Source organism: Anthonomus grandis, chromosome 17 (assembly GCF_022605725.1).
Source record: "Anthonomus grandis grandis chromosome 17, icAntGran1.3, whole genome shotgun sequence".
In the NCBI taxonomy this organism is placed as follows: domain Eukaryota; kingdom Metazoa; phylum Arthropoda; class Insecta; order Coleoptera; family Curculionidae; genus Anthonomus; species Anthonomus grandis.
The window spans coordinates 6,854,582-6,869,908 of NC_065562.1; the positions used below are offsets into that span (position 1 = coordinate 6,854,582).

Here is a 15,327-nt window from a genome sequence, read left to right on the forward strand (position 1 = left end):
GGTCAACCATTTCTCTTTGGCCTGCATAATTTGATTTTCTGTATTTGAGAACCTGATAAATTTGCCGGCTTGTTGTACAATTCGCTCTAGCACGTCATGAAATATTCTGGACACTGTGGGTTGCGAACATCCCAATTTTTCAGCTATTCCGCTCTGAAATCCAGGGTTCGCACAATACCGCAGAAATATTTTCATTTTCTGCACAGGTGACTGGGCTGCTCCACGAGATTCGAAATCCATGCCAAGAAAGTAATTTGCCAACCACACCACATTTTCCTCCTCAAATCTAAACAACGTCTTGAAATCTGACTCACGAGGTGTACGTCTTGGTTTGTAGTATTTTCTTGTACGTAAATGCACCACATTAGCCATAACTAACATAATACTGCAACTAATCAACCAAAGATCACTTAAACAAGCCCTTACAAATAGATTTTATTAAATGAAATGCACAAATTTTAAGATGCAGGCTCTAAGATGCCGGGACAACTAATGATAAAATGAGAAAAGTTGCTGTAACCTAGATTACTTTTTTTACAAGCAAATCCTTTAGTTTTTAAGCAAATGCTTCTTTTTATAAATAAGAAAAAGTTAACACCTTTTACTTTGCAGAAGCGAGACCTTTTTCCTCACTTTTTTTTATGCACATACTTTGAAGGAATTGCTTTATTTTTTGAAAGCAAAAGGTAAAACTTTTTTCTATAAATATGGACTATTGTCTCTAATCGGGTTGATGTCATATTCGAATTTGTTTTTCTGTACGCAAGTGTGGTCTTTATCGAGTGCATTTACTGTTGGGGGAAGTTCTTCCTCGTTCTGGAGTTCTGGAGTCAAGGAGCACTTCCGCTCGAATCTGCTGCTACATAGGGGAAGCGAGCAGGTTCTTTGTTAGAATTGCTCGCCGCTGGTCAGCAACGCGCTGTTCCGTAAAATGTTTTAGTTCGGGGTGCTTGTCAATAAAAGCACGATGAAGAGCGCATCTATAAATGGTCAGATCTGTTTCAATCTGTTCTGTCAATCACCTCCTCACCTCCAGCTAACCTCACTTTAATATGTCAAATGGGAACCCCCATCGTGTGATACATCATAGTAAGCAGCGTAAAATTCTATATTCTCTAATGATACCAAAAAAAATGAAATCGGTAAATGTGTAAGCAAATAGTTAGCGAAAATGTCTGGAAATAATGAATATCTTATTTACCCCAAACTTTGGTATTTTAAATGAATACTTTTAGTGTGGTACCTACATCATTTTAAAATTCTGACATTTTTTATAATAGATCATCAAAAAAAAAATACAAGCAATTTAGAAGTTAAAATGTGTGGTAACAAACAGTACATTTAGTTCAAGCAAATTATTAATTTTTTTAAGTAAAGAATGTGTACCGTTATTTGCGAGAAAAAAGAGTGTCTTCATTTTTTTTGCAAAAATCAGGTCAGTTTGACGCGTGCAATTTTTCAATTTTAGTTAAAACAGTGAGTTAATAAAATGGTGTATACGCTAGCCGAAAGAATAGAAATAATTTTCCTTTATGGAGCTCAAGATCGGTGTGCTCGCAGAACCGCGAGAGCATTTAATGAAAGGTATCAAGATAAAAACGTAAGCCATAAATACGTATTAGAATTGATACGAAAATTTGAATAGACGGGATCGATTTGCAATAAGAAAAAATATGAAAATAGAGTTGTCGGTGAAGCATGCCAAGTTGAAGTACTAAGACAATTTGCTATGGATCCAACTTTGTCTATACCAAAGGCCGCAAAACTAACAAATATTTCCACTGGTTCCGTACATAAAGTTTAAAAAAAAAATAAGTTCTTATAAACTTCATATTCTTCATGAACTCGGAGAAGATGATTTTGATAGGAGAATTCAATTTTGTGAAGTGATGTGCCAGCGAATTGACGACGATTCCCATTTATTGAAGAACATTTGCTTTAGTGCCGAATCGACCTTTTTTTTAAATGGCCTGGTGAACAGACATAACTGTAGATACTGGGATAATGAAAATCCGCATGTTTTTCGGGAAGGCCATACCCAATATCCCCAAAAAATTAATGTTTGGGTAGGAATTTATGGGAATGAAATAATCGGGCCATTTTTTTTGGAAGAAAATTTAACTGGCGAAATTTATTTAAACCTTTTAGAAAATGCAATATACCCTTCCATCATCCAATCTATGGAAAATCAAGTAGATCAACATGGTGCTATATTATTGAATGAAAATAATATACATTTTCAGCAGGATGGAGCTCCCGCGCACTACACTTTGGTAGTTCGAGAGTGGCTTGGTGAAAATTTTCGAGAAAAGCGGATTGGCAGACGTGGTGCAATCGAATGGCCTGCGCGGTCTCCGGACCTAACCCCACTAGACTTTTTTCTTTGGGGCTAAAGCAAAGTTTATAAAACCCCACCTGAGAGTATTGAGAATTTAACAAATAGAATATTTCAAGAATGCAGAGAAATTAGCGTTAAAAATAGGCTTTTTTATTGTCTTGCTAATAACGGGGCGCATTTTGAACATTTAATAAAATAAATTTGTTAAACTAATTAAATTTGTTTTTCTACCCTACCGATTTACACTTTAATTGCTTCTTGGTCAATCAATTTTATTTTTTTTTACAACCATTGATAGCATAATGAATGCCCTTTAAAATAATGTATCACACCATGGGGTAGCCATTTGACATACCAACGTTTGGCGTAAATAAAATATTCATTATTTCTAGACATTTTCGCTAACTATTTGCTTACACATTTACCGATTTCATTTTTTTTGGTACCGTTGAATAGAAAATTTTACGCTGCTTATTATGATGTATCACACGATGGGGGTTCCCATTTGACATATTAAAGTGAGGTTAGCTGGAGGTGAGGAGGTGATTGCACTGGGTGGGAGATGTTACTAAGACTTAGTAAGTTTTTAATAATAACTTCATTCACTTTCCTTTCCAAAATTTCACTTAAAAACTCAAATTTAAAAGATTAAATCGAACGATGCATTGGTCTCGTCGCATCGCACACCTGTAGAATATCGAACTGTAGTGCAGTGGTTTTTAGATTTTAAGGTATTTATTTTGGTTAACTCTAGTGCGGTATATTTGGTTTTTTGGTTCGATATGCCTTCTTCATCAGACGATTGTGATATTTGCCGTAAGAATGTGGGAGACAACGATGAAGCTCTCTGTTGTGACCATTGTGAAAAATGGTCACACAGAGAGTGTTTAAAGCTAAGTAAAACGGCTTTCAAGAAGGTGGAGCGATCTAATTCCTTATGGAAATGTAATAAATGCTCAAACCCGTCCAGAGATGCTACAGAGTCTAAAGACGCATATACAATAGCCAACGTAATGGCTAAGCTCTCAGAAATGGAAATTAAATTTAACAAGCTATTTGATAAATATGAAGAGCAGGTTAATATCAATGCAGAACTTAAAAAAGAAATATATATCATAAAGAGGCAGTTGAATAAAAGAGAGCAACATGAATTGAAGAATAATGTTGTTATACATGGAGTTCCCTTTAAAAATAATGAAAATGTCGCTGAGATTGTCAAGAAAATTGCTAATGTACTAAAAGTCCCTCATAATAAAGTCCAGAAAGCCTATAGATTAGGAAGTACCAAGCAAGAGAGAAGTTCGTTACCAATTAAAGTTGTTTTTGATGATCCAGAGCAAAAAAAAAGAATGGATGATGAATAAAAAAAACACAACTGTAACGACTGATAAAATAATTGGATAAGTTAATCAGCCGGAACCTATATATATAAATCATGACCTCACAAAATAAAACTTTGAACTGTTTAAAAAGGCGAAACAATTTAAAAATTCTAATGGTTATAAGTATTTGTGGGTTGGCCAAGATTGAAGTATTTTGATGCGTAAAACTGATAACAGCAGCATTAAATTGATCGAAGATGAATGTGATTTAAAAAACTAATTAACGAAGACAATAGTATTAACATTGAATACATGAACATCCAAAGTGTGCGTAATAAAATTGATGATTTGAGGTGTTCAGTGACAAGTGATATTTTATTGTTAAGTGAAACATGGTTGTATTCAAATGAAACTCCACATTATGAAATTGATGGATATTCATCAATACATTCTTGTAGGGAAACAAGGGGAGGGGGAGTAGCTATTTATTTTAAAAAAACTATAAAGTACACCCTGATTGAAAAGAGTGACAGTAGTAAAGTGTGTAATTGGATTTGTATTGCTGTGGGTAACAAAGATCTTAAAATTAGTATTATATATAGACCTCCACAATACCAAACTAACGATTTTCTAAAAGAATTTGAACAAATAATAAATAAATATTCATCTAATCATATTATTGTAGGAGACATGAATGTTGATTTACTTGAATCTTCTCACTATGCAACAAAAAATTATAAAGATTTAATTTTATTGAATGGATTGGTAATAGCAAATAAAATAAATAGGGAAAATGCTACTAGGATAACTAATACAACACAAACACTTATTGATCATGTAATATGTTCCTCATCATTAAATTTTAGATGTAATGTTAGGGTACATGATTCTCTCAGATCATAGAAAATTATCAATTAATGTAAAAATTAAAATAAAACAGAATAATATAAAGATTCACATTCAACATAAAGGAGTTAACAATGAGAAATATAAAACTAATTTTATTAGTAATTTTGATAATCAAGATTATACAATAAATTCATTTTCAGACTTAATTAACCTTATTGATAAATCAAAAACTGCTGCTCAGTACACTAAAACGATTAAATGCCATCAAAATAATAATTGGGTTACTCCCGAACTTTTGCAATTGATTAAGATAAGAGATAAAGCTTATATGGCTTACAAAAAGGATTCTAATAACATAAATCTTAAATAAACCTTTCAAAAACTTAAAAATTCAGTAAACAACAAGAATAAAACTTTAAAAAACATGTATTTTAAAAATAAATGGTTAGAAGCAGGTAATAATTCAATAAAGCAATGGAAAATTATAAACTCATTTATAAAAAATACTCCAAATAAAGAAGCTATATCTGAACTGGAAATTGATGGAAATTTAATTACAGACCGTGTAGAAATTGCAAATTCGTTGAATGTGTATTTTTCTCAAATAGGCTTAGAAATAGTTAAGGAAGTTGAAACGGAAAAAAATAATGTCAATGGAAATATTGTGTTTAACGAAATAGTAAATAATCAAAGTCTATTTTTAAGTCCAACAAATGAAAATGAAATTAATTATACGTTGTTGCACCTTAAAAGAAATGCTTCTCCTGGGCATGACAATGTCTCAGTGCACGATCTGGTTAGTGTTAAAGAGCACATAATTCCCATATTGGCTAAACTAATAAATCAAGTTTTTATTACTGGTGAATTTCCTGAAGAGTTGAAAATTTCCAAAATTTATCCAATTTATAAGTCGGGGCAAAAATCTTCAAAAAATAACTATAGACCTATTTCATTACTTAGCATATTTTCAAAAATAATAGAAAAACTAATAAAAAAAAGAATGCTCTCTTTTATTGAAAGATTTGTAAAGTATGATATGTTTCAGTATGGATTTCTAGCTAACAGTAGTACACTTAGTGCTACTTTTGACCTAACCAATTTCATTTCACAAAAACTAGATCAAGGAAATATGGTAATTGCGATTTTTATCGATCTTCGGAAGGCATTTGATGTTGTTAGTCATAACATATTAATTAGTAAGCTTGAACAAATGGGATTTAGGGGTACTGTGCTTAATTTAATTAGAACATATCTAGAAAATAGAAAGCAATATGTATGTGTAGATACTTGCAAAAGTGACATAGCAATAAACAATTGTGGAGTGCCCCAGGGCTCGGTTTTGGGGCCGCTGCTCTATACATTGTTTGTTCTAAGCTTGCGCCTAGTGGGTTTAAATGGACAGTATTATACTTTCGCAGATGACACAGTGCTTCTTTATACTGGAAAAACATCAGAAGAAACCGCAAATTTGGCCAATAATGATTTAAAAATTTATCATGAGTGGTTGCTACAAAATAACCTAAAAATTAATACAAACAAAACAAAATATATATTGTTTAAACAAAAAAATAAAGTAATAACAGATATAGATATAAAAATTAATAATGAAAGTTTAGAAAAAGTTGATAGCATAAAATATTTAGGACTCTTTTTGGATGAGCAACTAAGTTGGAATGAACATATTAAACACATTAATAGCAAAATAATATCATTGATCGGAGCACTTAATAAATGTAAATATTTCTTAACTGACAATGCTAGGTATAAAATTTATTATGCGTTCTTTCTTTCAGTGGTCAGATATCAAATACCAGTATGGGGAACATGTTATAACACAAATTTGATTAAAATAGAAACTCTGCAAAGAAAAACCTTAAAAATTGTATTTAATATTGATTATTTGACGCCAACAAAGATCCTTTATCAATCCTTATCTGTTCAACCAATAGTATATTTATTAAATTTGGAACAATGTAAATTAATATATAAGATAATAAATCTTAAATATAAATCCAATACAGAAATAAAGTATGTTAATGAAATTCATAACCATAATTTGAGGAATTGTTCAAATATACGTTTGGACAATGCTAGAACAGATAAGGCACTGAAAAGCCCACTGGCTGCAGCTACACAGGTTTATAACAGATTACCATCAGAACTAAAGAATTTAAAATCGTACAATTTGTTTGTAAAAAGATTAAAATTATTCCTTGTTAATTGGGACTATGTATAACTATTTTTAAACATTGAAATTGTGTTGGATAGGGTTTTTTTTTTGTTTTTTTTAAGCTTAAGAGAGTATATGTTTTGTTATTTTTATTTTTGATTGAAATTATGGGCGTCATCTCCGGTACCAATACTATAAGTATTGCTTAGGAGATTACCTTAATTCGGATTTTATATTATAGTTTACTGTATATTGTTACCTATTATAACTTGTTAATTGTTTTGATTTCTGAATAAAGGATTTACGATCCCCATTAAATCCATTGAGAACTGAAATAAAAATGGATCTAAAAGCCATGGTGGCGATGTTACCATTTCGCGGCTTGAGTAAAGTCGGCTGACTGTGGCAACGTTGAATTAATTGACGCTTCCGGATCGTACGCATGTCAGCCGATTGACAGTATTGGCATTTGACAGTTGACGGAAACCAAGCCGAAAGAAAAGAATCCATTTGTCGGCATCGTTTTTCGTCGTGGTGTCTTTTCCGTTTTTAAACAAAATTTCTTCAGGAAAAAATAAAAATCTACAGGAAATAAATTGTATTAACAATTAGGTGACTGTGTAGTGTCAGTGATTTTTGTTGAAAATGGCATCCGACGAGGAAGTGGAAGATTCTTTTGCCGGTAAGTTTCATGTTTTAAAGATGTATTGTTTTAAGTTTGTACGCCGCATGAAAAAAATCCCCATATCTACAGTTATTTGGTAATTTTTAATTACTCTATGAGGCTTGTCATTAATGTTGTTCATGAAATTTATCTTATTTTGCATGAGGATATTTAATAAAGGAACTAAAACTGAGGAAAAGATAATTATTATTTTATAATCAGTTATAATCGCGGGGGGAGGAAGAGGCGAGATTTCATTATTTTTGTGACAGCGCCGGCATACCCTGACCCTTAACAAAATGGAGGACATCAAACAAAGAGATTGGCAGATCAGAAATAATTTTATTTATCTTTAGGGCTTGAAGGTTTGAAAATTCGAATTTTCCCTCCAGAATAACAGATAAATGACACTGACCACTGCCCAGAGATCATAATATTATGATTCTAAACTTATGAACTGGGTTTCCTTTTTATATTAAAATGTACTTAAATGCCTTATAATTAGTTTAATAATTAATTATTTGTTAAGTTAGTTACATATTTTATAGATTAATAATAAGATTTTGGAATAAAAGTGAATTTTAAAAAGAATAATTTCACTCACCATTGAATTAATCCCTAAGGACAAGGTAAAGAAAGATATTTACAAATTTCTTATATTAATTTTATATTCTTAAAAGTTTCAGTTTTTAATTATTTAAAAAAAACAGATAGAATAATTAATTATTTGCCATGTTTAAAATCTTTATTTTCTACATCAGTCATGTCATTTTTTAAACAGGAAGATAAATAAATAAAATTTGAAAAAAAACTTGTTATTGTACTGTTTAAACTATTAGTTCTTGATATACATATTATTATGTAAACTTGTTTGATATAAACATAATATTTTTTAAGGTTATTATCTAATTATCTAGTTATAATCTCATTAAATATCTAAACCTAAAACTAAGACTGCTAATATTCCTACCTATTTATTCATACATATGTATATATTCAGTAAAATAATTATTTGTCACAATAAATTATTTGATATATTGCTCTCCCTTATATAGTCCTTAACTTTATGCTTAAAAGTAGTGTGACTTACTTCCTTAAAACTCACAGGCAAGATATTATAAGTATAGATCCCCGTGTAGGCAAAACAAGATTTAAAAAATTTAGTGCGATGCTGAGGAATAGAAAAAACATTTTTATGGTGAATATCTACTGAATGGGCATCTCCACGGCCCATCAAAAACTCCGACAAATAAGCAGGAACTTTGAGATTGGGTCCGGTAAAGTTAAAGGGACGTCTAAAAACCGGATTTTTTTTTGAAAATTTTTACATCGAATGTTGAGTGTGGTCAAAATATTGATAAAAAAGTGAGGATGATTGGAAAAAATACAAAATTTTGGAAATTATGAAGGTTTTTCTACATATGTTAAATACGTAATTATTGCCAACTTGCACAAGGTTTTTTAGCTCTTGATTTTGCTATAGTTAAAAAATATATATATTGGGGCAATTTTGGAACTTTTTGGGGGTTATTGTAAATTTATATAATTTTTTATCTCTTTGTACCCCTTTTAATTACATATTTTGTAAGTTACACACAAGAAAAATAAAACAACAACCTTATTGACAAAAATGGCAGTGGCTTCACTACGTCCCCGGTAGTATTTTTTGGTTTTGCCTGGAACACTTTTTAGTTGGATGGGTTGGCTGTGGACTCAATTTTAAATAATAAAGGCAAAGGCTGAGTTAGATTTTACATTACATGAACAAAACACATTTATCTGGTGTTAAAAAATAGGTATTATTTATTTAAATTATTTCATATTTTATGTTATTTTATATATAATAAAAATAACATTTTGAAAAAAAAACATAATTTAAGATATTTAATTATTAATAGGTAAATAATAATGATGAGGTTTAATGTACATTAACTTATAGTCAAAACAATAAATATCTTTAAATTCATTATAGGCATTAGGAATAGGAATAAGGCATAGGAATTATAGGCACATTGTGCCTATAATTCCTATTTTCTAACTATTATCCCATTCCCTAAGTAGGGCTCAAACGACTACCCAATCCACTATTTAGCGCCAACCCAAGGTTCCAATCCCTTTTTGCAATGCCAACTCCACATGTGTGCCAACCACACAGTCCCATGTGCGCCCGCCTTGTATGCGCATATTTTATGATTATATAAATAAACAAATATTTACCTATAATGAGACAGGACAGAAAATTACGATAATCATACTAGTACAGTAGCCACTCCCAATAAATATGTGATATAGGATATTTGACAGTTTTTTTAATTTATGAATAAATCCATATTTGCATATTTGATATTCCTGATTTGCGTGTGGAAATTTGTGTTCATCACCTAAAGAAGTGATGTAAATCCTTCTAAGTTGCAGAATTTTGTTACTTAAGGCTTTAAATTTAAATTAATAGCATATATAATGGTCAACGAGATGCCTAGTCGCAAATAGAGTGTAGTTAAGCCGGGTGTAATTGTGAATCATACGTAAGTAGAAAATCCTTTATAATTTTTAAAATTTTGCATTTTTTTACTTCATCCTCACTTTTTTATCAATAAAATGTTCAAACTCAACATTCTATGTAAAAATTTTCAAAAAAAAATCGTTTTTTAGATGTCCCTTTAACTTTAACGGACCCTTGAGATTTTTTACTTTATATACTAGACTGCTAAGATTTGCAAATCTTCTCTCTGCCATATTTAAAGTATAAATTTCTGAAATATGCTGACATGATCCCTGCGTGAAAGATCTTTAGTAAACCGCACACATGAATTTTGTATTTTTTGAATTTTATATTTGTTAATTTCAGTTAGGAATGGACTGTATACAATATTAAGGTAGGCACGTATACTAAGTACTAGGCTTTCAGTAAGAATTTTTTTACTAATTAGGGGTAAGACATTTTTGAATTCATACAGAATTTTGAGTTTGTGATATGATTTTTGACAAACATGAGTTACATGAGTACATGAGTACAAATCAAAAATGTTTTATTGTTTCAAACATTTTGTTGTTGAAAAAGCAACCTTAGATTTAAGTTAACCTTTCAGTAATTAATTAACAAAAATAAAATACAACTAAAATACATAAATTGAAATACAGTAAAGCCATATAAGTATAAAATCTGTCAGTAAAAAGAAAAAAAAAAAAAAACAAAAAAAATACATAAAGATACACAATATACATAAAAATGTTAAAAATAGCACTATAATGCATAACTCTTAAAGTCCCTTCTAAGAAGAAAAAACAGTAGTTTATCAGCGTATATCACCCTAACAGCCCTTCTCTGCAATCCAAAAACTCTATGTTGCCCAGCCGAATGTCCACATGCAAGGATTGCTTAGCTAATGTGAGAATGAAAAACTAGCAAAATAGGTTGTTCTCCTTACATTGGTGGAGACACACTGAGAAATATGCCGAAGAAGATAAACATCCCTGGCAAGTTTTTTTTGCAAGAGCATCAACATTGTAGCTTGGGATCCAAGGTCACACCAAGAAAATAGACTACCGAGACACCTGGTGACTCCTGTATGTCCCAGACTGAGAAGGATTTTGACAAGCTCATTTCAGAACAGAAGGAAAAAATAAATCAACTTCAAAAAGACCTGGAGGAAACACATGCTCTTAGCAAAAATATGATCACTTCTATTAGACTTCTTGAGAGTGAAAATCACTCTTACTCTTGTGAAATAGCTTCCCTTAGAAATGATTTACTGTCTTTTAAAATCTCTAAGACTCCAATGGTAATCCAAGACTCTGATCACATACCAACTACATACCAACTCTATGTATATGGTGGAACCAACAAATAATTCTGTCAAGTCAAAAGAACAATCTCCATATAAACATAGCTACTCCTATACAAATAAAACACGCCTCTCTTTACCTAAGAAATCCAGAGTTTTTATTTATGGAGACTCTAGTGCCAGACGTCTATTATCGATTCTCACGGAATTGAATTGAGATGTATAATTTCAGTCACAGTCGCTTCTACTTTAAGACTCTTAAATCAATTCATTCATAAGAAATAAAAACCTATCTGTGAGAGTTATCACTAATGCTTTTGAAGGGCCATCACATCAGCTATCACCGAAATCACTGATACACAATCTGACACAATCTGTGATATTTTATCATTATATATATCTACCACTCACTCTGCCTTAAAAATAGTATCAAAAACTATACCTTGTATGGATATAACATGGAATAGTGGACCTCTGGAACACAACAAAACTTTTTTAGGCCAAACTCAGTCGGAGTTCATTTTGCTTTAGCCCTTTTAAATATTCAGTCAGTCAGAAATAAATCTGATGAACTCTCTCTTTATTTTTAGCATATGAATATAACCCTGTCATTGTTGTTTTGACCGAACATTGGCTCAAACAGGGTGAACGTTTTTTTATAGAAAGTTATGCTCTCGCATCCATCTAGTCCCGTACTCAGTATAATCATGGTGGAACTTTGATATTAATAGAAAATAAGTTTTTAGAAAGATATAACCAAGTTTGAGTATCTCCTGGAAGAAAAAACTTTTGAATTTTGCATTGTTTATTCTAAAGAATTAAATTTGTACATTTTAGGCCTTTACAGGTCACCCTCGAGTAATTTTAGTAGTTTTATTGATAAATTATATAACATTTTAAGCCAAATATCGGTAAATGCATCACTAATATTGACAGGTGACATTAATGTAAATTTTTTGGACTGCAATAACTCTAACAATCATTTGTCAATACATAGAGTGCTGAAATCTTTTAATTTAAGTCTGCATGTTGACCAACCTACTCGCATCATTGCTAATTCAGCATCACTTTTAGATTATGTTTGCTCTACGCTCTGTGAAACGCAGGTTGCATGTAGAATTGTAAATGCCGGGTTGTCTGATCATGAGGCCGTATTATGTTCCTTTCTTCTAAGTGAAAAAAAGTGTACCTCAAGAAAAAAAAAGTGCGGAAGGTTGAGCACTAGAAAAAATTTCTGTAAGTTTAAAGAATGTTGTAATTCAATAGACTGAAATGGTATCATACTTAACAACGGTGATCCTTTTGATAGTTTCCATTCAACTTTAGTGGATGTTTTTGAGTCAACTTTCCCCATGGTGACAATTAGGGAAAAAAGGAGAAGACCCTGGTATAGCAGGGGTCTATTAGTTTCTGGGAAAAATCTTCGGTGTTTGCACTCCATAAGAAAGTTTGCCCTGGACAACTCCAAATTCAGATCTGCGCTCATACTTACACAACATTAAGGTGCCTGAAATATTTTTCTTTAGACCAACAGATTCTAGTGAAATAATGGAAGCTCTATCCTCAATGAAAAATAAGAACTCCTCTGGATGGGATGGGCTGTCACTAAAGGACCTAACAGCGCCACCGCTACCAACCCTTGATTCTTTGGCTGAGGTGATAAATGTTTCACTTTCAAGTGGGTCCTTTCCACATTTACTCAAGGATGCCTTGATTATTATTTAAGGGTGGAAACTATGATGACCCATCAAATTTCAGACCCATAGCCCTGCTTCCCACGCTTGGCAAGCTTGTAGAAAGATTGGTAAAAACTAGGATGATGGAATTTCTGAAACGGAATAATGTTCTTAACCATCAGCAATTTGGATTCCGGACGAGACTGGGTACATCTGATGCTATTTTCAATTTTTTGGAGAGTCTGTACATCGGGTTGAACGCTGGGGAGAATGCGGCGGCGGTGTTCTGTGACTTATCTAGGGCGTTTGACTGTGTAAGTCACAGAATACTGCTGTAGAAGCTTCTAGCTTAACCTATGGATTCAGAGGAGTTGCTCTCGACTGGTTTCGTTCTTACCTATCTGGAAGAACACAAAGGGTATTCTTTGACAATGATATGTCATCCCGTCTGGAAATGGATGCTGGTGTACCCCAGGGTTCTGTTCTTGGACCAATATTGTTCCTGCTATATGTCAATGATATCTCTCAAATTCCAATTAGGGGCAAATTTACTATCTTTGCGGATGATACAACATTACTTTGGCATGACACTGACACCAAGAGATTAAGGAATATCATTGATGAAGATTTAATTCTTGTAAAGTCATGGTGTGAATCTAATAGATTAACTTTTATTATTTCTAAAACTAATATTTTAACTTTTAAATGTAACCTTGGAACTGTCACTTTGCAAAATGAAACAATAAGTCCTTCTGAAACATGCAAATTTTTGGGCCTGACGATTGATAAGCAATTAAAATTTGAAAATCATATCTCCTCTTTAATAGGGAAGTTATCATCCAACTGTTATGCTATTAGAGTAATGACACATTCTCTGGGACTTGATGTGGCCAAAATTGCCTACCATGCTCTTATTGAGTCTCATCTCAGATACGGTATTGTGTTTTGGGGTGTGTGCTCTCAGTATTTGTTCAGCTCTATTTATTTTGCAAAAAAGAGCCATACGCTACATGTGTGCAGCTCCCTTTCGTAGCTCCTGTAGGCCATTATTTTTAAAACACTCTGTCCTGATATTGCCATGCCTTTTTATTTTAGAGACTGTTTGTCTTATCCACAAAAAATATCGCCATCAGCTTGGCCTTCCCTCCTCGGGTTACAATCTCGGAACAACCTTCTCTTTACCTCTGCCTATCCCAAAAAGTGAGCAGATTTTAAATATACACAAAGTCCTCTTTTGTGTATGGAGGCAGAAGGCTTTTTAACCACTTACCCCTTTATATAAGGCTAATAAATTGTGAAAAACGTTTTAGGAAAAATATAAAGAAACTTTTGCTTGCTAAAGCATTTTATTCTCTAGACGAGTTTTTAAATACAATTTTTTGACAGTGAAGAGTTTTGTGCAGCGTAATGTGAATTCTTACTACCTTTTCTTTGGGTGTGTTCTATATTCTATGTATGTAAGAATTGTTAAAATTTTTATATTTTTGTAAAAGATTATGTTGTCAACTATCTTTAAGGTTTTATATAATGCTTTGTTAACAACAGATGATGTTACGTAACAATAAAGCTATTTTTGACTTTGACTTTGAAGGGAGAAAATTACCATTTGTGTCTTCTCTGCATTCAACAGTAGCTTGTTAGAGCAGAACCACTTTTCTGCCCTCTCAACTTGGTAGCCTTCTATGCCTCACCCAATGTATCAGCAGCAAGAAAAATAGTGGTTTCATCAGCAAAGAGGAAGGTCATTGATATATATTAAAAATAATATAGACCCAAAACTAGACCCTTGGGGTACACCTATGTTAATCTTACTCACTCATGTTGCTGAATCACACCACTTGTTGTGTGTTCTAGGTATGAGCAAATCTTGTTCACACTTGTGTCAAAATTGTAATATTTAAGCTTTTGAAGGAGGATATCATGGTCAACACTTAAAATCATTTTTCAACATCAGAGTAATTTTTTTAAAATGAGAAAATGTTGCTCTCTCTCTAGCAGATGCTACAAAAAAATAAGGATTTCTAGTTAAAGAAATTACTATGACCTTGAATTGACCTTGAACAATGACATATCTCCTTACCTCCGGAGCAATTTAGGTGCATATATTTAATTGACCCACCATGTACATGAGGAATAAACAAGTGGAAGATAATGATGAGTACTTACAAAACCATAGGCAAATATGCTATATACCACTATTTAAATAGTGTCATTGTTTTGATGATGGCTTACATCTGAAAGCACTATTCATTTAAACTATAGGGTTCTAAATTAATAATATTCTTATTCCTTTTTGAATCTTTTAAATTTTCTAAAATTTTATTTATTTATTTATTATTATATGGGCTCATCCCCATTTCAAAAAAGAATAATACTATTAAATTCTAACAGATTTAACAACCATATTAACCATTTAATTGTCATTAACACAGATTTGGCTCTGATAACTACAAACCATAAATGAATATAAAAAAGAACAATGACTAAAAGCTAATATCACAAATATTAAAAATTAAAATACCT

The 15,327-nt window shown here is 31.9% G+C and overlaps 1 protein-coding gene across 1 annotated transcript in view; it reads left to right on the plus strand.

Moving 5' to 3' along the window:
* Window positions 1-7,164: 7,164 nt before the first annotated feature.
* LOC126746628 (chromodomain-helicase-DNA-binding protein Mi-2 homolog) overlaps window positions 7,165-15,327 on the plus strand; it is a 175,347-nt gene continuing 167,184 nt past the window's right edge. The window contains exon 1 of the mRNA XM_050454957.1: window positions 7,165-7,361. Coding sequence (XP_050310914.1) covers window positions 7,325-7,361 — 37 coding nt within the window. The 5' untranslated portion in view covers window positions 7,165-7,324. The remainder of the gene's footprint in view (window positions 7,362-15,327) is intronic.